This window comes from Pangasianodon hypophthalmus, chromosome 9, assembly GCF_027358585.1.
Source record: "Pangasianodon hypophthalmus isolate fPanHyp1 chromosome 9, fPanHyp1.pri, whole genome shotgun sequence".
NCBI lineage: Eukaryota > Metazoa > Chordata > Actinopteri > Siluriformes > Pangasiidae > Pangasianodon > Pangasianodon hypophthalmus.
In genome coordinates, this window is record NC_069718.1 from 6,608,286 (window position 1) to 6,631,677 (window position 23,392).

The 23,392-nt window shown below is 39.5% G+C and overlaps 1 protein-coding gene across 1 annotated transcript; it reads right to left on the reverse strand.

Moving 5' to 3' along the window:
* Positions 1-625: 625 nt before the first annotated feature.
* Positions 626-21,494, reverse strand: rmnd5b (required for meiotic nuclear division 5 homolog B). Its single transcript, XM_034307313.2, has 10 exons — positions 21,378-21,494; positions 16,282-16,429; positions 14,207-14,349; positions 13,082-13,219; positions 12,876-12,976; positions 12,197-12,363; positions 11,145-11,310; positions 8,337-8,439; positions 6,040-6,194; positions 626-4,348 (listed from the first exon to the last, which is right to left on the reverse strand). The coding sequence occupies exons 2-10, from the start codon at positions 16,418-16,420 to the stop codon at positions 4,285-4,287; spliced, it is 1,176 nt and encodes a 391-aa protein (XP_034163204.1). The 5' UTR covers positions 16,421-16,429; positions 21,378-21,494; the 3' UTR covers positions 626-4,284.
* Positions 21,495-23,392: the final 1,898 nt, after the last annotated feature.

Here is a 23,392-nt window from a genome sequence, read left to right on the forward strand (position 1 = left end):
GAAAATAATACATACTGGGGTGGTGTGATACTGTCTCAAAGTGCGTTATTCCTTATTTACCTATTGTGTTACGAAAACCTGGAGAATATTTTTATGAGAAAAATGGTACAACTTACCCCACTCTCCTCTACTGTATAGGTGCACTTTTGTTCTTCATGGTACAAGTAATATAGACAGCGGTCTTTACTATCCAGTTATGTACCTTGAAACATGTATACACTTTTCAAGGCAACTAAAACAAGTGTTTGCATGAATGAATGGTGCAGAATTATTACACTAAGAGTTTGCTACACAAATCTGAAAAGTAAATGACTCAAAACTGATCCGTGTGTTAACACTGCCCTCTAGTGTAGAAGTGAAAATTATGTTAAGTTCACAGACTTTGTGTTGTCAAAAACTAGGTTAATACATGTACATAATAACACAGTAATAATAATAATAATAATAACAATAATAATAGTAGCTGCCCTGTAGCCTCACAGCTCCAGTGAAGAACTGAAGAAGAACTTCCAACACCAAATTAATCATGTCTTGTCTGATTCACTACTTTTAGCATGCAAAAACAATACATTTCATTTCTGGCTAAATCGTTTGGACTTTCAGAGGCATACAGGAAACAGTGAAGCTGTGTATAAACATCATTTTTATTCTGCTTTTATCTCAGATGCAGGTTTAATAAACATACTGTGATGATAGAAGATAGATATTTACAAAAGAAGTAGCAGGAAATGCAGATTTGTTATATATTGCTAAACCAAAATGAAGCTCGAAGGCTGTGACTCCCTGATGCCTTGGTGATGCGTCTCAAACCAGAATTAGAGTGTATTTTCTTCGTAAAGGGTTGAGAGACACCCGTCTGTTTTGCGGAGATACGAGTGGTTTAAGCAGATCTTAAATGCTCCTCAGTGGAAGAAAAAGAAATTGTGATGAGCGTGATAACGGAACCACTGGCTAGGTTTAGTTTAACGTTGGGGTTAAGATTAGCTATGATCAGATTAGCACACTGCGCTGCTGCTTTATCAGATACACACCAACTGCTGAGGTCATGTTGTAGGTGTAACAGTTACTGACTGTAGCACGTGGAGTAATCTGGGGGTTGAGCAAATTCATTTCAGGTAACAACAGGGCAGAGTTTTGATAGTTAGTCCAAAGTATCTACTACATAGCTTCACATTGTACATTATATACAAATTTTCCATATATAGATTTTCACCAATGTTGCTGTGAAAGCCCTAAATCAGTTCTTTGGGAAAATGACATTGTTACAGTGTCAAATTTTTAGCTTGCGAATACAGTTACATAATTAGCACATTTTTGCCAGTAGCTGAGTTTATTGCTCTAGTCTGCCCCCTAGTGGAGTAACCGAGACTAGCTCCTATTCCAGACGATTGTAGTTACAGAGTGGTTTCTAAATTGATTTGGTGAGTCGGATTAGAAGCTTTAGTACCCGCGGGCCGTATATTTGACATCTGCTGTGTACAGTGTATGTGCTGTGGTCAGAAATGATATATCGTATAACACACACTGTTCGTGGCCTAATACGAGATTTACTCTCTAACTGTACACCTACAACATGAACAACACGGTGGGAGTGTGTAATAAATCGACAGCTGTCCTAACACACATTTATAGTGTATTATAGAGTATTAGAGATGCATTAAATGGTATAAAACACGGGGTTTGTATTGATGGGTTTTGTGTATTACACTGAAGTGTGGATACGTTCACAAGAACATTTTGAAGACACTGGTTAAGCATGCTCCTGAGCAGTTTCTCCATCTAGAACACACACACACACACACACACACACCTGATTCAGCTCATGAACGGTTTTGGGAAACAAATGCTTCATTTAATCCAGCAGGGTAAAACACTGAAACACTGTGAGCTAACTCTCTGCACTCAGTGTGCAGCTCCGTGGCTGATCTCTGCTCCAGGAATCACAAACCTGATCTCACACAGCCATAATGACGACTGTCTGCTTCTGAATCTGATTGTCTACTGAAGCAAAATAAACAAAAGGAAATATTTGTAGCACACATGTGGGAGATGACCAGGTTTGTTTGCCTCACGTGTTAGGATATCTAATGCTAAACATTTTTTAAATCCCTAAATTCAACCATCAGGTCAAGCTATGCTGGTTCTTCACAGTTTGAAATGTACACAATTTCCCTCAGATGTTGTCGATCAAACAAAACATGTCTGGTGTTTGATGTACTAGGCTTGAGTAGACTGAGGATGCTATCAGAAAACACGGAGTGAGTCCGTCTCTCTTGATGGAGATCAAACTGGAAGATCTGTTTATCTAGAAAACATCTACAGTATTTCACACAGGAGCCAACAAATCTCTCTCTATGGTTTGTATGGAAAAATCAGGAGAGAAATCACGCTTGGCCAACTTTTCATGCATTATTTTAGAAAAAAATACAAATATATTTATTGAGAGGATGTAGAAAAGAAATTTTGTGTCATGTAAGAAACAGAGATGGCACTGATCCGATACCCCGGATCAGTATCGGGCCGATACTAGGACAAAAAAGGTGAGTATATCGACGTTAAAAAATAAATAAATAAATAAAAATGAATTTGTTCCCATCCTGTAACAAATGTCACAGACTGGAATTGGAAACGTACTTTTTTTTTCTTCAAACTGGAAATGTTCATTTATAAAAGAGACCTGACTGCATATTTTATGTTTGATTTTTATTATATTTATAATTTACACTCTGTTATGTGTAATGCAAGTGATTTTTGTGTCAAAGCTGCAGTTTTGTGCAAGTCATGATTTTAGCCATGTATTTTTTTTTTCCTTAAGTTCTTCAGTTTAAAAAAAAAATTAAACCTTAGAAGTTTTTAAAGAAAGAAAATGATAATCAGATGAGTACAGATATCAGCTGATACTTAAATTTTAAGTATTGTTATTGATATCGGGAAAGAAAGTGGTATTGTGCCACCTCTAATAAGAGATTATTATTATTATTGTTTTTATTATTACTTTAGACATTAAACATGTCCTGGTTGATCGTCTACATCTGCGGTAAAGGGAACATGGTGTACAAGTCATTTTTGGGGAAATGCTTCTTTAAGATTCATGTGATATCCACACACACACACCAGAAGCAAACACACAAACAATCCCAGTTTAAAAGCATGAAGCAATTTCATTATGTTAATTATCCTGAGGGCTAAAATTGACATTTTCCCCTGCATTAAAAAGAAAAAGAAATAAAAGCAGACCAACTCATCCAACACTCAGTGCAGTTAATTTAACTTACTGATGGAGCCAGTCGTCCTTTTAAGGCTTAAAAAAACTGCTCTCTTTCCATAGAGGGATGATGGGATCCGTGTTACACTGAGTTACTTTATAACATGGCAATGAGGCGATAAGCTTGAGGAACTACTGAGGAAAAAAATTAAAGAGTCACAGTTCACAGTAGTATCTTTTTTTTCCCTTTTAAATATTTTCTTAAATATATACACAAAGCAAGACACATATCTATTACTCTGAGAAATCAGATAACGTCAGATCAATCTGCTCACGTCACATCTGCGACGATTCATCGCACGGATATTTTAACCAGAAATCCAACAATCTAATCAGATTTTTTTTTTTTTATTTTTATCATTACACCATCATGAAGAGCGCCGGGATCTGTTTTACAACAGTCTTCTCTTCCCCAACAAAGCCCTCCACCAAACACCTCCTGGCCTCACTGAATACGTCTCTGTGAATATACTTGCTGAAAAGCCTTTCTGTCATGTACACCGGCTGAAAGCCTCTATAATATAGTCGTTTAAATATCTTGTAAATAAGCAACCGTGAAAACATACAATGCAGGAAGGTCACACCTGTTCACAAGCATACACCGTGCTCTCCTAAGCCATACGGAGGAAATAAACTGAAAAGTAAAATTAAAACATATTAATGACATGAGAGAGAGAGAGAGAGAGAGAGAGAGAGGGGAGAGAAAAAAAAAAAAAAAAAAACCCACACATACTTATTCATAAAAGCCTGTGAGTCATAAATGAGTGCATCATATGAGCAAATGATCCGTGGAGCTCTGTCCTTGTGACATACACTTAACTGACTCAGATCTACAGGTGTGTGTTGTCATGACCACCGGCCTGTGCCAACTAAAAATCTCGGGAAGGGGGGTATGGCGGCTCCACGGTTCGAGCCGCCGCAGAAGGCCGTGAACGTGGATCATTCCAACTCAGCCACTCCGAGGAGCCTCCGACACGCTGAGGAGCCTCCGCTGCGTTAATCTGCTCCACTCCGGGACGTCAGAAATAAATCTGTTTAGCGTCCGAGGGGTTCTGCTCCATCGGACAGTATGGACACTTCAGCCTGCGGAGAGGAAAACAAGCACCAGCGTCAGATTAGAAGCAAGTAAGAAAATCAAATATATATCTGCTAAAAGCATTTATCCTGATGACGTGAAAATGATTTTTCAAAATCTAAAAAAAATTAAAGAAGAACAGGTTCTGCTTGTTTCTACTTTTCTAGAAAAAAATGTAAACTACACTCACAGCACACATTAATTAATGGGCTGTTTTAAATGCAGGACTAACATTATTTAAAATAAAAATGTCTGCTAAATCAACGACTTATTTACAATTTGATAGATCTTCGCATCAATTTTATGAACTCTTTGTATACCAGTCCTTAAAATGAAACAGCATGCAGCTGGGAAAAAACAACGCCGTAACCAGTATAAAACTTAATACAGCACGTTTTGTATGTAGCACGTTTACATATCACAGCAGACACGTTCTCTGCTCATCTGCTCAAACTGTTTGCATTAACCAAGTAAAGAAACAAGCAGCGTTTTCAAAATCAGTCTAATTATCATTACCATTAAAATTTATAGCGTTAGATTTGGCACTTCATTGGGATTTTTCCTGTCAGATATTTTTGCCACTTTTTTCCCCATCTTTCAGCCAAAAACCAAATACAAAAATGTTTTTGATCTTATTCAGCTGAAAATGTTCATTAAAATGCAGCGTTCACACTTTGAGCTTATGTTCACTATTTAATTTCAACTCCATGATTAGACATATTTAGGACATCATACTGTAGTCACGTTTACATGGACACTTTTTGTTTTAATCGGAATTAAATCAATCAGTCAGATTGATTAACCCGATCGCAGTGTTTACAAGAACGGTGAATAAAGTAATCGGGTTGATGTGCGCGTTTACGTGACAGAATCGGATTTGATCTTCTGACATGCGCACAGTGCACGAATACACGTTTCCTTTCATTCCAACGTGCAGATACTAGCAGCCACTCTCTCGCCATTGCTTCTTTTTTTCCTTTTAAAAAGCGGACTTAACATTTGCCTATTTCAGCTGCTAATTAGAAGACGACGAGCGCGTGATGTTTTGTGCGGTACTGCGTGTATTTATCAAGCAATTAAAACGCCCCTTCCCGAGCCCAGAACAAGGCGTCTGTGGATGAGGGTCCGAAGCAAGGACTGGTGGGACAACGTCGTCTTGCACCACTTCACAGACGAGGAGCGTCATACGTCATTACGTGATTTGTACGTCATTGCATGTGCGCAGAACTATCTGGTTTCATTTTCAATCCGATGAAGTGTTTACATGTCCTCTTCATGGATTAGAAAAGGTTTAAACCACCCCTTACGATCCGAATGACATTTTAATCGGTTTTGGCCAATTCATTCCGATTGACGTGTTTACGTGTGACTTTTTAAATCTGATTTTGCTTCTAGTGCAATTACGATCGGATTATTAGTGTCCATGTAAACGCAGCTACTGACTGACCCTCTGGCATTTTAATAAAGTCTAATCTGGCTCCCTCTGAAAAAAAGGTTGGACACCCCTGCACTATACTGTACATTAATGTATCCTGTACAGCGAAGGTGACATATGCATTTATTTATTACTTCTCAAAGCAGACAGGATTTCTTCTAGTAGAGACACACATAGTCCAGAAGAAATGTGTATTGCAAGCTCAAGATTTAGAGCACAGTTTAAAGATCCTGGCAGCTGTTCTTGTATACGAGGAGCACCTACTTCCCAGCGTTGGTGAGTTTGTTGAGGGCGTCTCTGGAGATGACGTGACCGCAGATGAGCTTCATGGGTGGGTTACTCTCTGATGTCTGCTGCCTCAGGATGGGACACGCAAACACAGAGTGATACCAGCACTTTTTCCCCAGGTCTATCTCGATCTGCACACACACACACACACACACAAAATAAAATATTAACATTGTCCAAAATTTACTGGCATTCACATTCAGCCAGCACTTCCTTATTCCAGTCCTTTACACTTCTGCTTTTTCACTCTTAACACATCAGATAATTAAAAAAAAAATGCTCTGTTAATGAGCTCTGTTAAGAGAAAAAGAACGACACAGGGATTTTTTTTTTTACCTTAGGGGAAAAAAAAAAATAAAAATCATAGCAGTAATGAGGTTCTGCAGTGAAAATCCTGTTTTTTTTCCCCTACAGCTATGTGCAATTCAAAAGATATATATAACCACACCAGAAATAGCTTCATTCTTCTCCTAAGGAACTGCGCTTGCTCACCAGTTTGCTTTGGACCCCTTTTGAGTCTGAAACATGTCCAAATACAGCGTGATGAAAACAGGAGAGGGAAGGAAAAAGGGTGGAGGGGAAAAAAAAACCTCACACATCTGATTTTAGAGACCGAGTTCCTGCAGCATTTACAGAAGACCACAAGAATGATAATCTCCAACCACCACTTTATAACTATCAGCCACCAAATGTCTCTATCATTAAAATAATTCATATTCGCATTAGATCTGATTGTTGGACTATTTACTGATTTCATTCATTATTTTTCCATTTAATTTTCTGTGCCATTACCATTTAAGCCACAACCCTTTTTCTAATAAATACAGCTAATTGATGTTAACGTTATACTTGTCTAATCGTAGTCAAGTCGAACATACATGGACAGATATTACTGCACATTAATGAACTCAAAACAGTGCACTGGGAAGGGGGCGGGGCCTCCAGGGGGCAGTTAGTTCAAAACACTTATGTAATTGTCAGTCAACACCATAAAGTAACAGTATGAGCAAGGTTCAATCTGGATTTTGTTTATTTACAGAAAACTATAATCATGATATTGAGGCTTATGGGAATATAATTTTATAGTGTATATTTATAGTTTAAGCAGCAAGCATGATCACACTCCTTGATTTGTTTTCTTTTCCTTCCTAACGAGCTTCCAGTAAAGACACCATGTCAGTAATATAAATCACCGCAACTGAATTATCGAAGATTTGAAAGCATTCATCATTTGATCTCTGAGTGCTGAATGTGTTTTTAAAAGCTGAAACAGATTTAAACACGTGTTAAAAAGGAAGTGTGCTGATACCAGCAAAAGACAAATGGTGGATTGGATTTCAGAGGGGAATTAAAAAGAGAATAAATTCTATCCAACCATGTAATAAATGTAAGTAGAAATATCAGAGAAAAGTTACAGTAAAAACAATGTAAAGCAGGTTAAAGAAGGTTAACAACAACCAGTGAGTTATTCAGCAAAGCAAATGTGTTCACGCTAAAGTGTTTTTTTTTTTTGTTTGTTTTTTTTTAACAATTTGTTTTGGAACCGGTAATATTTACATATAAAAGAGACTTTTTGCTATAATTGATTTTAACATATTTATATCTATATTTGAAATACAAGGGATTTTTGTGCCCAAGAGTTTAACTGAACTGAATTTGGGAAGAGAAGGAGAAAAAAAAAAAAAAAAAAAAAAAAAAAAATTTTGTACCTTCTTTAAAGAATAAAAATATTGGCTGGTCAGATCAGATTCATACCCCTGGCTCATATGCTGTATTTATTGGCAGGAAAAGGAAAAAAAAGAAAAAAAAAAAAAAAAAGACATATCTGGCATATTATTCAGTGATGGTTCATAACGGTGTACTCCAGAAATACTTTCTGTCTCTTGTTTACTTCACAACACACCCTTACATGAAGCATAATCTAAATTAAAAGATCAGACAAAACTGAGAACTGGGTGGGTGTGGCTTAATATTCTAATGAGCGCCACCGACTGACAGCCCGGACGGAGACTCAGAACCTGCTGGAAAATTCACACAGAATGAAATACAACAGCACAAGCAATGTTTTGACAGTTTTGGTGAAGGTGCAGCTTAGATAAGCTCGACCCAAGATAAGGACCGTGCAGATTCCATCAAAAGGGTTAAAACTGAAGTGAAGCTTACAGATAAAAACAGAGTTAAAATGCAAAGTCTTACAAGTTTGTGAAAAGGTTGCTTGTCAGACACGTGTGTGTGTGTGTGTGTGTGTGTGTGTGTGTGTGTGTCTAACTCACGGGTAGCTCGTCCTTGTGTGTCCAGACGCCACTACACTGCCTCTGCTCGATGACCTGCTTAATGTTCATCAACACGGGCAGGGCCATGCAACCTGACGCAAAGCTGAGGAAGACACACACACACACACACACACACACACACAATTATAATAACAGTTAGCTAAGCTAATCAAAAACAAACTGAACAGGGGTTGCTAAATAAGGGCTGTGACCCTCACAGAAACTCAGTCTCCTCTTCTGTTTTATTTTATAAATTAATATTACAAATATTGCTCTAATTATGAAGCCACATTCTGTGTGTTACTGTTTTGAAATGTTACAACAAGTTCCCTTCAAACTAGACACACTTAAATGCAGAGCGTGCATGCTGTGTTAGGCTTTTTCTGCTATCTTGACACGCTGGACTTCAGCAACACATATTCCTCCATTCTTTTACTTCCCATATTTCCTCAACAACTTGAAGTGGCTCTGACTCCAAAAATATGCAAACACATTTACTGAATATGGATTAAGTTATAATTTAACAAATCTGGGGAAGGAAAAAAAAAAAAAAAAAAAAAAATGCAGGGTGGTCAAAGCTTGGGGTTGCAGAAAGAAAGAAAGTAAAATATCCATCTGGGGTCGTCTGCCTAAAAAAGTTCAGGAACAGAAACTGAAACTTCCTTTATACCCAGCCTTTTAGAGATGGATTAAAGTGTAAAAAGTTAAAAAAAAAATAAAAATAAAAAAAAAAAACAGCTGTCACTGTTAGGAAACACATGACAGACAAGTGTTATTAGGTTACTAGGGGAAGAGGGCGGGGCCTACGTAGGCATGGCATGTTGACTTTGCATATTTCTGTGCCTTTTTCTGTATTTAACAAAATTTTGTGGAAGAGAGGGGAAAAAAAAAAAAAAGCATAGTGTAGTCTTATGTAATAGCTTTGCCAGATATCGATCCACAAACCTACTAAAAATATCGCTGAACCCCTCTCGCTGTAATAAAATCTCATCTATTTAAACACACACACACAATAAATAAATAAATAAATAAATAAATAAATAAATAAATAAATAAACAAACACCATAAAGTAACAGTATGAGCAAGGTTCAATCTGGATTTTGTTTATTTACAGAAAACTATAATCATGATATTGAGGCTTATGGGAATATAATTTTATAGTGTATATTTATAGTTTAAGCAGCAAGCATGGTCACACTCCTTGATTTGTTTTCTTTTCCTGTCTAGCGAGCTTCCAGTAAAGACACCATGTCAGTAATATAAATCACCGCAACTGAATTATCGAAGATTTGAAAGCATTCATCATTTGATCTGAAACAGATTTAAACACGTGTTAAAAAGGAAGTGTGCTGATACCAGCAAAAGACAAATGGTGGATTGGATTTCAGAGGGGAATTAAAAAGAGAATAAATTCAATCCAACCACGTAATAAATGTAAGTAGAAATATCAGAGAAAAGTTACAGTAAAAATGTAAAGCAGGTTAAAGAAGGTTAACAACAACCAGTGAGTTATTCAGCAAAGCAAATGTGTTCACGCTAAAGTGTTTTTAAAAAAAAAAAACAAAAAAAAAAAAAAAAAACACAATTTGTTTTGGAACTGGAAATATTTACATATAAAAGAGACCTATAATTGATTTTTATTATATTTATATCTATATTTGAAATACAAGGGATTTTTGTATCCAAGAGTTTAACTGAATATAATAAATAAATAAATAAATACCTTCTTTAAAAGAATAAAAATACTGGCTGGTTAGATCAATATTTTTAATCGGCTGATGCTCAAGGTTTTAGTATCGGTATCAGTAAAGAAAAAGTGGCATTGTGCAATCTCTATTTTTTATTTCTAATAAATCATGGAAGGTTTTTTTTTTCGTTCTCTCGCCACCCATGCTGGATGCTTGTTCAACGTTAAAATGAAAATGTACACTGTAATAAATCCTGTCTTGCACCAAGTATCATTTCTGCTAAAATTTCATGAATATCATGGATATCACCAGATATCATGGATTTCTCGGTGTAGAAGTGAGAAATCCCACAGGTATGTGAGCGGAGGAGTGATTTATCCATCCGCCTACCGCTCTGGACCCCTGCTGAACTTCCCCCCACTGCTGACTGATATCAGTGCTTCAGAACAGAGTACACACTTCACATGCAAGTGAAAACAGAGTTAAGCTGCTGTTAGCCGTACAGAAATAATAATAATAATTAAAAAATATTAAGTATATTATGTATGCATTATTGATTTAGATATTTATTATATATTTATATTATTATTATTATCTTTAAACTGCATTAATTATCTTTAAACAGCATTAAATTCATCGCCTTTAAATGCAATACATCAATTAAAAACATCAATTACTAAATAAAAGACAATAAAATATCGATATCGTGATAAACTGTGCTACAATACAATTGTTTAGAAAAAAACTGTGTATGTTAAATAATTACAACCTGATAACTGATGTTTAAATTTTGTAAAAATTCAGCACAGATTTTCAACATTAATAATCAATTGTAATTATTTACAAACTGATCTCGGAAAAATGTATCGTGGCACAATTAAACTGTAAATAATTAAATAATTTTTTTTTTCCCTTTTTCAGTTTATTATCTTGCCATCAAACTCAGTTTTTTTTATTTATTTATTTTTAGTCACTACTGCTTTGCTGGCAGCTTGTTAGTAAACGTATATCGCGATACATATCGTGTTCACAGAAATGTCTTCATGTATTGCGATATGATATTTCTGTCATATCGTCCAGCCCTAAAGTGTGAACGTATGACAGAATGAGGTGTCTGACCTGACGCTGAGCGGAGACTCTACGGACAGGCCGAGCAGGGCGCAGGCGTCCCGGGTGAAGATGTTGCAGATCTCGGCCCACTGGTTGGTCTCGAGCAGACTGCGGTACGGAGAGTTCTCGATGCCGTTACGCAGGTAAACCAGGCTGCCCATTAACACCTGGATATCTACACACACACACACACACACACACACACACACACACACACGAACCAGACAGTAAACCACACAGACAGAACTATACTATTGTATAATTGTAGCTGATTTTTTTTAATTACCAAAAAAAAAAAAAAAAAAAAAAAAAAAAAAAGCCCAAAGGCTATCGACAGGATCTCTGAAGCTCCAGGTTAATTCTAATCCTCTAGCAGCAGTAAGTTGTGTTACAGAAGAACAACGAGGAAAAAAGTCAAATGAAAAAAAAAAAAAAAAAAAGGTTTTTCAGTTATGTTTATAAAATCTAACCTGCTGATGAATTTAGCTAACCTTTTTCATTTTTTCAATATAATACTGATATCCAGAGCCAATAAACAGATTTAAAATGTATTTTTGTTAAACAAAGTAAAACATAAGTGTTGATGTGATGTTTTTTTGTTAGGAGACATTTATGGAAGTCTCACGTGTAAGCGTTTTGTATCAGTCACAGTGTTCAGAGACAGAGACAGAGAGAGCGAGAGAGCGAGAGAGAGAGAGAGAGAGAGAGAGAGCGAGAGAGGCTGGTGAGGGAATAACTGTTTATTGCGGCATTAACATGAGAACATTAACTAATTTTTCTCTCGGATGTTCCACAACATTAAATCCAACTATAAACCATTAAAGCGCGCAATGTGTCGTTCATTATTAAATTAAACATTGTAATTGTCGGCAAATGGCTGTGGTGCAAGAGGAATAACACACTCCAGACCGTGCGGTTGTACAAAATTAATGTACACATGAAACTAGCAGAGGGGAAAAAAAAAAAAAACAATAAAAAAACAACCCATCTAGAAATAGGTTTCTGCAGTGTGCAGCTGAGAAGCGATGCTGTAAGGTGAGCTTTATTTCTCCGTGTCTCACCTCTCTGATGCTGGGCGGCGAACGGCTGGAAGTGGCGAGCGTAGTGCAGCGCCTCCAGCTGGTTTTCCACACCTCCGTTCAGCAGGCTGATGAAGTAGAGCCGGTGCAGCTTGAACTCCAGACTGCTGTTCAGATCCAGCAGCCTCTGTCGGTTCGTCACAGCCCATCTGGCAGAGACAACACACACACAGACACACACAGACACACACACACAGACACACACACACAGACACACACACACAGACACACACACACAGACACACACACACAGACACACACACACAGACACACACACACAGAGAGAGAGAGAGAGAGTATGTAACTAAACACGGTAGCAAAGCCGTCTTTTCTGGAAGTAGCCCAAGAGTCTGACTCTGCACTCTCAACGTGTGTGTGTGTGTGTGTGTGTGTGTGTGTGTGTGTGTGTGTGTGTGTGCGTGCCAGGTTAAATTCCTGTGTAGCAAAAACAATAATACAATGGCAAATGATGATTCTCTTCTTTTCCATCACCACACACACACACACACACACACACACACACACACACACACACACAGACGTTCTGTGGTATCAGTAAATTGCACAATGGATTTATTACAAACACAGTGACATTTGTTCAAAAGATTTCCTCGTTTTATTACAGAAATAAAAGCCAGAGGAAGTTATGAGCTCTACGCACTCTAGCGCCGGTCGGAGGTCCTGCATCCGTAAAGCCTCTAGAATGCGGTTGAGCTCCAGAAACGGCTGCTTCATGCTCATGTCGATGACCACGCCAGACTCCTGCCATGAAGAGAGGCGAATAATGTACTTTTCACAATTAGCACTTCACAGCAGCCAAAGTCCTAACCTCACGCAGTGTTCTGAAATCAGAATAAAAAGCTGTACCTGACAGAGGTCTTCAGCGACGCTCAGCATGCCCTGTCGGTACAGGTGCTCCACGATGGTCTCGCTGAGGTTCCTCTGCTTCTCGGACGAGTCCCACACCGTCTCGGCTACTACAGCGCTCACCTCCGCGTCGAAGTTCTGCAGAGCGTAAAGCCTCGTTACACCACGTTTAACACAGCACTGCACGACACGACACACTAGAGAGTCAGAGAACTTGGTACTGCACTTATTATTTAAACTTTATGGAACAAACCATCAGAATTTTCTGTATGGTCTTGATAGGAAACATTTTTGATACAACAAGAATAAGCACTGCCTGAATAGGTGCCTTAGGTTTCCATTTTTAATTGATTGAAACATTCAACACTGTAAAAAAGTAAAAGAGCTGAAAGACTATTAGCAGCACATAACTTGTGTAAAAACATTAGCTTCTATTTAAACATTAGCTCTGGCCAAGCTTCACTGATGTGCAAAACAAACTGTAACGGTGCAACGGTATTAAAGTCAGCGAGTACGCGCGCTGGCAAGTATTTTTTTTTTTTATCTCTGTAGCCTCTCCTGAATTAAGGGAGAAAGAAAGCTACTCTTTTCAGGGAAGCAAATCTGGGCTTGATGAAATGTAAATTTTTATTACAACTACATGCACAATAAGATGTATTTTATAATAAACTATTATTAGGCAGCCTGCTGAATGTATTGTATGATACACTGACATCCAGATCCTCATAGCGAATGATACGATACACTATTTCTTTACAGCCCTGGAGAATTCGCCAAACGTCTACACTCTCAAACAGAGGGTGTACATGTTTGTTAACTACAGTGTGACAGAAGACATAGACAGAAAGACAGAGACAGTGACAGAAAGACAGCCATTATAAGAAAGAAAGAAAGAAATTATAAGGCAGAAAGAAATAAGACAGACAGACAAAAACTATAAGAAAGACAGAAAGACCTAAAGAAATTATAAGACAGAAAGAAAGAAATTAAAAGAACAAAGTAAATTATAAGAAAGAATTTATAAGAAAGAAACAAACAAATGATAAGAAAGAAAGGCCTTTATAAGTAAGAAAATGAAAGACAGACTTTATAAGAAAGAGATAAAGCGATGGCGGTGTGACTCACTCTGTCGATGGCTTTGCCCACTTTGGACACGCTGCCGTGGATGTCCTTGTGGCGAGAGGCGAGCATCTGCACCGTCTCCTTGATTTCCTTACAGCACTGCGCCATCGTCTGAGAAAGCACGGATAAATCTGTGTCCTGTACACCTGAGAGGAGGAAAATCAAATAAAACCCTTCAGCAGAGGCTCAAGAACATCCGAGATCTCTCACTCTGTCATTAGGAGATTAAAACTGCGATAACGTCACTGAGTCCAAGAGCGCTTTCACAACTACTAGCCCATTAGTCACGTCCGAGTCGGAGAGAAGTAAAAACTTCTGGTTTGGATTCACGTTGCACATAATTCAACAAACTAAAAAGCTAAAAGTGACAGCTGAAAACCTGCTGCTATTGGTCAGAAATATGCCAATGGAAGAAGTAAAAAAACAGAAGCAAGCCCTAACAAAGTGATCAGACTATTATATAAACTGTTTGTTTGTCCATATCTCCAGAACAAGTCGCATTTCCGCAGCACTACGGCTCAGTCCTTTGTCTCAGTTTGCAGCCACCAAGAAAAAAAAACAAACAAACAAACAAAAAAAAAAAACTCAAACCCAAACACACAGCATGTCTGACTCACTTCCTGCAGTCGAGTCGATTAAGAGTCGAAATGCCTTCGGGTTGACTTGGGGGCAGTCGTGGCCTAATGGATAGCGAGTCGGACTTGCAACCTGTGAACCTGATGTTTGTGGGTTCGAGCCTCAGGTCCAGCAGGGATTGTAGGTGGGGGGAGTGAATGACCAGCGCGCTCTCTCCCACTCTCAATACCACGACTGAGGTGAGACCCTTGAGCAAGGCACCGAACCCCCAACTGCTCCCCGGGCGCTGCAGCAAAAAAGGCTGCCCACTGCTGTGTGTGTGTGTGTGTGTGTGTGTGTGTGTGTGTGTGTGTGTATGCACTTGGATGGGTTAAATGCAGAGCACAAATTCCGAGTATGGGTCACCCTACTTGGCCACAAGTCACTTCACTTTTTCTTCACTTTTTTTGTAAGCGTACTCTCACTGCCTCGCTCATTTGCTCTCGGACCTGAGTGCGATCGCTGTGTTCCTCACTTTCCTGAAGAACCGCAGTGAGGAGGAGAACACACTGGGGTTCTGTCCATCAAACGGACTACACGCTGCATACGTGAAAGCATCCTGAGAGATCACAACTGGTCCTGCTCTCTGGAGGACACTCTGTCCCTCTGCCAAATATTACAGTGTTTAGAATAAAAATCGAAATAAAAATCGCTGACCCCACCTTTACCATCCCCACAAAACACACACACACACACACACACACACACACACACACACACACACACACACACACACACACACACACACACACACACACACTCTTCCTGGGCTGTGCTTGGTGGAGATCTCCGTAACAGCATGGAAATCAGCAAGGAGAAAATGTACACAAAAGTAAATAAACAAACCTTTCCAGTAAAACAAACTAACACAACATCTGTGAATCATCTGTGTAAAATCGGAGTTATGTAACCAGGAGATGTTTTTCCAGTTCAGCTGTCCAGTTTTGGGTGAGTCTGTGCCCACTGTAGCCTCAGATTCCTGTTGTTAGGGGACAGGAGTGGAACCTGATCTAGGGTCCTGCTGTTATAGCCCACCTGCAGCAAGATTCAAGCGTTCGGAGATGCTTTTCAGCTCACCACGGCTGTAAAGAGTGGTTATTTGAGGTAGCCTTCCCGGCAGTCTGGCTTCGGACCTCTTTCATCAATAGGACGTTTACGCTCGCAGAACTAAGTGTTTTTTTTTTTTGGTTTTTTTTGCACAATTCTGTAAACTCTAGTGCAGTGAAGCGTCTCATCAAAATCCCAAGAGATCAGAAGTTTCTGAAACACTCTAACCAGCCCATTTGTCACAAACAACCATGCCAGATCATATTCTTCCATCATGCTGACATTCGATGTGAACATTAGCTGAAAATCTCTTGACCTGTATCTGCAGGATTATACATGACTGGATAATTTCGTGAACAGACAGGTGTACAGGTGTTCCTATTAAAGTGGCCAGTGAGTGTATGATGGCCGCTTACCGAAAGTGACCAGCTGGCTGCGCAGCTCACACACGTTCCTCAGCAGCTCGTCGAGACGTTCCTCTGACTGGTGTCCGTACGTCACGAACCTGTGCAGCACCTTCTCCAGCTCGCGCTCCACACACGCACACTGCTCCATGGCCAACACCTACAACACACACACACACACACACACACACACACACACCATTACTCTCACAGCATGACTCTGTTTTGAGCTTTTCTTCAAAATTAATCAAGTGTGTTAAAATTAGAAAAATCAAGGCTGAAGTTCTTCACACCTCCTTTAATCAGACACACACACACAGACACACACACAGACACACACACAGACACACACACAGACACACACACAGACACACACACAGAGAGAGAGAGAGAGAGAGACACACACACACACAGAGAGAGAGAGACACACACACACAGAGAGAGAGAGAGAGACACACACACAGAGAGAGAGAGAGACACACACACAGAGAGAGAGAGAGACACACACACAGAGAGAGAGAGAGACACACACACAGAGAGAGAGAGAGACACACACACAGAGAGAGAGAGAGACACACACACAGAGAGAGAGAGAGACACACACACAGAGAGAGAGAGAGACACACACACAGAGAGAGAGAGAGACACACACACAGAGAGAGAGAGACACACACACACAGACACACACAGACACACACACAGACACACACACAGACACACACACAGACACACACACAGACACACACACAGACAGACACACACACAGACACACACAGACAGACACACACACAGACAGACACACACACAGAGAGAGAGACAGACACACACACAGACACACACACAGACACACACACAGACACACACACAGACACACACACAGACACACACACAGACACACACACAGAGAGAGAGAGAGACACACACACAGACACACACACACAGACACACACACACAGACACACACAGACACAGACACACACAGACACAGACACACACAGACACAGACACACACACAGACACACACACAGACACACACACAGACACACACACAGACACACACAGACACAGAGAGAGAGACAGACACACACACAGACACACACACACAGACACACACACACAGACACACACACACAGACACACACACACAGACACACACACAGAGAGAGAGAGACACACACAGACACACACACAGACACACACACAGACACACACAGACACACACACAGACACACACACAGACACACACAGACACACACAGACACACACAGACACACACACAGACACACACAGACACACACAGACACAGAGAGAGAGACAGACACACACACAGACACACACACACAGACACACACACACAGACACACACACACAGACACACACACACAGACACACACACAGAGAGAGAGAGACACACACACACAGACACACACACACAGACACACACACACAGACACACACACACAGACACACACACACAGACACACAGAGAGAGAGAGAGACACACACACAGACACACACACACAGACACACACACACAGACACACACACAGAGAGAGAGAGACACACACACACAGACACACACACACAGACACACACACACAGACACACACACACAGACACACACACACAGACACACACAGACACACAGAGAGAGAGAGAGACACACACACAGACACACACACACAGACACAGACACACACAGACACAGACACACACAGACACAGACACACACACAGACACACACACAGACACACACACAGACACACACACAGACACACACACAGACACACACAGACACAGAGAGAGAGACAGACACACACACAGACACACACACACAGACACACACACACAGACACACACACACAGACACACACACACAGACACACACACACAGACACACACACACAGACACACACACAGAGAGAGAGAGACACACACAGACACACACACAGACACACACACAGACACACACACAGACACACACACAGACACACACAGACACACACAGACACACACAGACACACACAGACACAGAGAGAGAGACAGACACACACACACAGACACACACACACAGACACACACACACAGACACACACACACAGACACACACACAGAGAGAGAGAGACACACACACACAGACACACACACACAGACACACACACACAGACACACACAGACACACAGAGAGAGAGAGAGAGACACACACACAGACACACACACACAGACACACACACACAGACACACACACACAGACACACACACAGAGAGAGAGAGAGACACACACACAGACACACACACAGACACACACACAGACACACACACAGACACACACACAGACACACACACAGACACACACACAGAGAGAGAGAGAGACACACACACAGACACACACACACAGACACACACACACAGACACACACACAGACACACACACAGAGAGAGAGAGAGACACACACACAGACACACACACACAGACACACACACACAGACACACACACAGAGAGAGAGAGAGACACACACACAGACACACACACAGACACACACACAGACACACACACAGACACACACACAGACACACACACAGACACACACACAGAGAGAGAGAGAGACACACACACAGACACACACACACAGACACACACACACAGACACACACACACAGACACACACACACAGACACACACACACAGACACACACACACAGACACACACACAGACACACACACAGACACACACACACAGACACACACACACACACACACAGACACACACACACAGACACACACACACAGAGAGAGAGAGACACACACACACAGAGAGAGAGAGAGACACACACACAGAGAGAGAGAGAGACACACACACAGAGAGAGAGAGAGACACACAGAGAGAGAGAGAGAGAGAGAGACACACAGAGAGAGAGAGAGAGAGACACACACAGACACACACAGACCTGTTTTAGATTAACAGTATCAGCAGATCATCCCAAGCAAAGTCCATCAGCTGATTATTTAAAGGACGCTGTGTATCTTAATCTTTATAAATATCACGTGATCCTCAGTGGCATTTACGATTTATCTTGTAATGAAATTTTGTAGTTAAAACTTCTAACAGGTTCCTCTTTACCCACAATGCAGTTGGACTACCTGGTGATCGTGGTGCTGTGGGATTTTAGCTCTCGCTTTATCTCCACCTGAAGAGCGCGATGTAGCGACGCTTTAATTCTTTAGTCCATCCAGCTCTCTCACCCCCTCATCCGTAAAAAGCTACATCTCATCTCAGTGATCTCTTCATCTCGTAGATCTCTAACTAGCTGAGGCGAGTCTCCGCTGTAACTCAGCATCCGATAGCTGCATTGCATTCTGGGACTTTTTTTTTCCTCATGATCTTGATTGAAAAATTGACTGAACCTGCTTAGTATTTATACACAGGATTAACAACTAGCTGCTAAATCGTACAACACAGAGCCGTTAAATTCTTTATTTATTTACTTATATACTTATTTATTTACACACAGCAGCTCTGAGTGCTTTCTGGTTTCTCAGCAACGTGACAAGCTGCGATTTTATTTTCTTCAAGAGATCCAAAAAAAAAAAAAAAAAAGCGAGAGGGTGGTGATGGAACTGTTTATAGCTGCTATAACGTAAGTGAAAACAGGAACTAACTTGCTGTAGAAGTTCCCACAACATGAACCATAACTGTAAATGGATAAACAGTAACACAGTAAACACTGTAATCACTGGAAAGCTGCAGCTGAATAAGAGAAATTAAACACTTCAGGAAGCGCAGTTACAGGAAAATAATCAACACTGGGGTTGAACCGTTGAACACGCGCCACTTCTCTTTGCGCCGCATCACACCAACCCATCGTTGATTATTGTCCTATAACTGAACAAACCTAAGAATTTTTTTTTTTTTTTTTTTAATTCCTTACGTACAATACACATCTGGAAACATCTGGACTCGTTATATCTCTCTAATCATTTACTCCTTTAATTACGCAACACGGTGGTTTATTTACTTATTTACCTTCTTATGCATTTATGTTTCTGAACAGCACAAATTCACACACTTTAATCACTTCACACCTACAGGATTTGTGTTTTTATGTCCTAAAAAAAAAAAAAAAAAAAAAAAAAAAAAAAAAGAAGTCAGACTACTGTGACACCTTAACTACCTTTAATTTTTACTTTTTCTTTTATATACTGACTTTTTGTTGTAGTTGTTGTTTATAAAGGATGTAAAATGTTTAATTGTATCATGCAATACACAGAAAAAAACAAAAACTAGACTTGCTATTTTTCTGATCATTTATTAAAAGTTTTCATTTTAAATCCTCAACAGGTCACTAATTATCTGTCTATCTATCTATCTATCTATCTATCTATCTGTAATTTCTGTTTATTTATTTCCTGTAGGAAACTCTTAACAGTGCAAACTCACATTATTCTTCTTTTTATTTATTTATTTGTTTGTTTATTTATTTACTTACTTACTTACAGTAGGAATCTCTCATCAGTGCAAACTCACATTATTATTATTATTAACTTGTGTGTTTATATTTTTAACACAAAAGTTGCACTATTGTAAGAGCTTAATTACCCTTCATTTTAATTTAGATAACTTAAAACATTATTATTTTTTATCATTCCTAGCCAGACAGTTGTATAAAACACACTGAGCTGAAATAAATAATAAACACAGGCCAGCTCTGCAGCTAAGCTAGTCAACATTACAGCCAGACTTCTCCCTTTTACATGCCATTTTTCCCTCCAGAAAACTGGTTTGTTTCCTAACAGATAAAAGATGAACCATTTGCGAATTATGCTATTATAAAATTTAAAAAAAAAGAGAGAGAGAGAGGGAGACAGAAAGAGAGACCAAAACAAACAGAGGAACAGTGAGCAATGCTAACAGGCTAATCAGGACAAACAACAGCTCGGTGGTTAAAGGACTTCAGAAAAAAAATAGGTTTATTAAAAAAAAAAGATTACACACTGACAATGGCTGTAAAAGATACCTGCGGAATTTCAGTGTGAAATTAAACAACCCTTCGTAACTTATTTGCAGTAAGTACGTTTAAAAAAATAAATAAAACAAAATGTACTCGCCTGTTGTTGTAGCAGCAGCACTCCTCCACCAGACGTCCCCTGGAAACAGGAAGGTCCTTTTCTACTCGGATCGCATCCCAATCCGCACCTTAGTGCACTAGGTAGGGCGCACTACTAGCACTAGCTAATACGTCATAAGGGAGACGGAGGGCGCTAATGTAGGGAGCAACGACGCCATTTGGAATTCATCCAGTCATTTCAGTGCGTCTACGACACTTACTGCCTTCTACCGAGCAGGAGGATGAACAGCGCTGCTCTTCTGGACAGAGTAAGGAATAATACACTCTGTGTCCTTCTGTTAAGGGAAATTTATTCCTCGTTTACTACAGCAGTTTGTTACTACGCAAACAAATACATCTTTTAATTTATTTAGAAAGCTGTCATTATATTCTACATTCTCAAGGTTCTTCATATTCATCATTATTCACTACCAGTTTTCACAAGTGTACTTATGTAAATACTGATGTAAATCTGGTTAAATCTACAACTGTGCTCCATATCTACACTACTACATTTAATTTAACTTATTGTATTTTATATTTTATATTTTGTGTGTGTACGTGTTGTATCTTGCTACTGACCATGCTGCTGTAACACAAGAATTTCCCTCACGGGATCAATAAAGTCTATCTATCTATCTATCTATCTATCTATCTACTGACTATCTATTGCTACTGACTATGCTGCTGTAACACAAGAATTTCCCTCATGGGATCAATAGAGTCTATCTATCTATCTATCTATCTATCTATCTATCTATCTATCTATCTATCTATCTAAGAACTACCTATCAAAATTTATTTTTATCCATTTAGAGTTACATGTAATGCTGTGAAGCAAGTTAGTTCCTGTTATGGCTTATATCATAGCAGCGATAAACAGTCGTTCCTTCACCAGCTGCTCTTTTTCACTCTCTCTAAGTTAGACAAAAGAAAAAAGCGGGAAAAAAGGGTAAAGTTACAGCTTAACCTCTGACTGTTACAAAGCGCTGACACTGGAGACTCCTTCCAAAAATGCGAAATAAACGTCTCCTTACGGAAAGCTTATTGTCATCAACTATATGTTTTGTGTGTGTGGGTGTGTGTGTGAAATAACATCCTTTAAAAAAATCTGTTTACTGTTAATAATAGTGGTAGTAATTATGTGGCGCATCCACCATATGAGTCCCTGTGAATGAACCGTTACTATGGAAACGATGTGATTAGCTGCACTACTGTCAGAGCTGCTGTTATGGAAAATTAATCAACCATCAGATTAGGGAATGGTAGAAAATGTCATAGTTCATCTTCACTCATTTTAATGGAGGGTGCCAATAATTTTAGAGCTGACTTTTCCCAACTCTTTATACTATTTCAGTTACTTTTAATTAGTTTTAATTAGGTAGTGGAGTTATGATTGTAACCAGCAGACGAACTGATTAGATTTGGTAATTGATCGAAACAGTCTCAAGGTCACAGCAAGGTTAAACGTCTGAGAGTTTTTCTTCAACAGCTTCCTTCCTGTTTGAAGTGTATTTTTGAGGAACACAAATTAGTAACAGGAAGGACTGGACTTGTTGGCCGCGTCAGTGTCGAGTTCTGTCTGTTATTCAGGATTTAATCTGATTTATATTTTGAGTTTATAAAAATGATCGTTTTTGCTTTCATTATAAAAACTTACACAATTATAAGAACTGTGTGAACCACTGATTTTGCTCAAGAACCCACCAACAATCACCTACTGCCAAAGATGGAGAGAATGTGTGTGTGTGTGTGTGTGTGTTTCAGATCATGAAGCTAAATGACAATGCCAGATCACTAAGAGATATTTTTTACAGCGTGTATAATCCACATCAATTCCAGTTTCCTTCCACTGGCCCAAAAAAACCCCAAAAAACAAAAAAACACAGAGGCAGGAAGACTGTCTACCTTATTTGTCTAAAAATGTGAATGTGTCTGTGCATGTTTGGGGGTGTGTGTGTGTGTGTGTTGCCCTGCGTTGTACTGTTGTCCCATCCCAAGTGAATCGTCCCACCT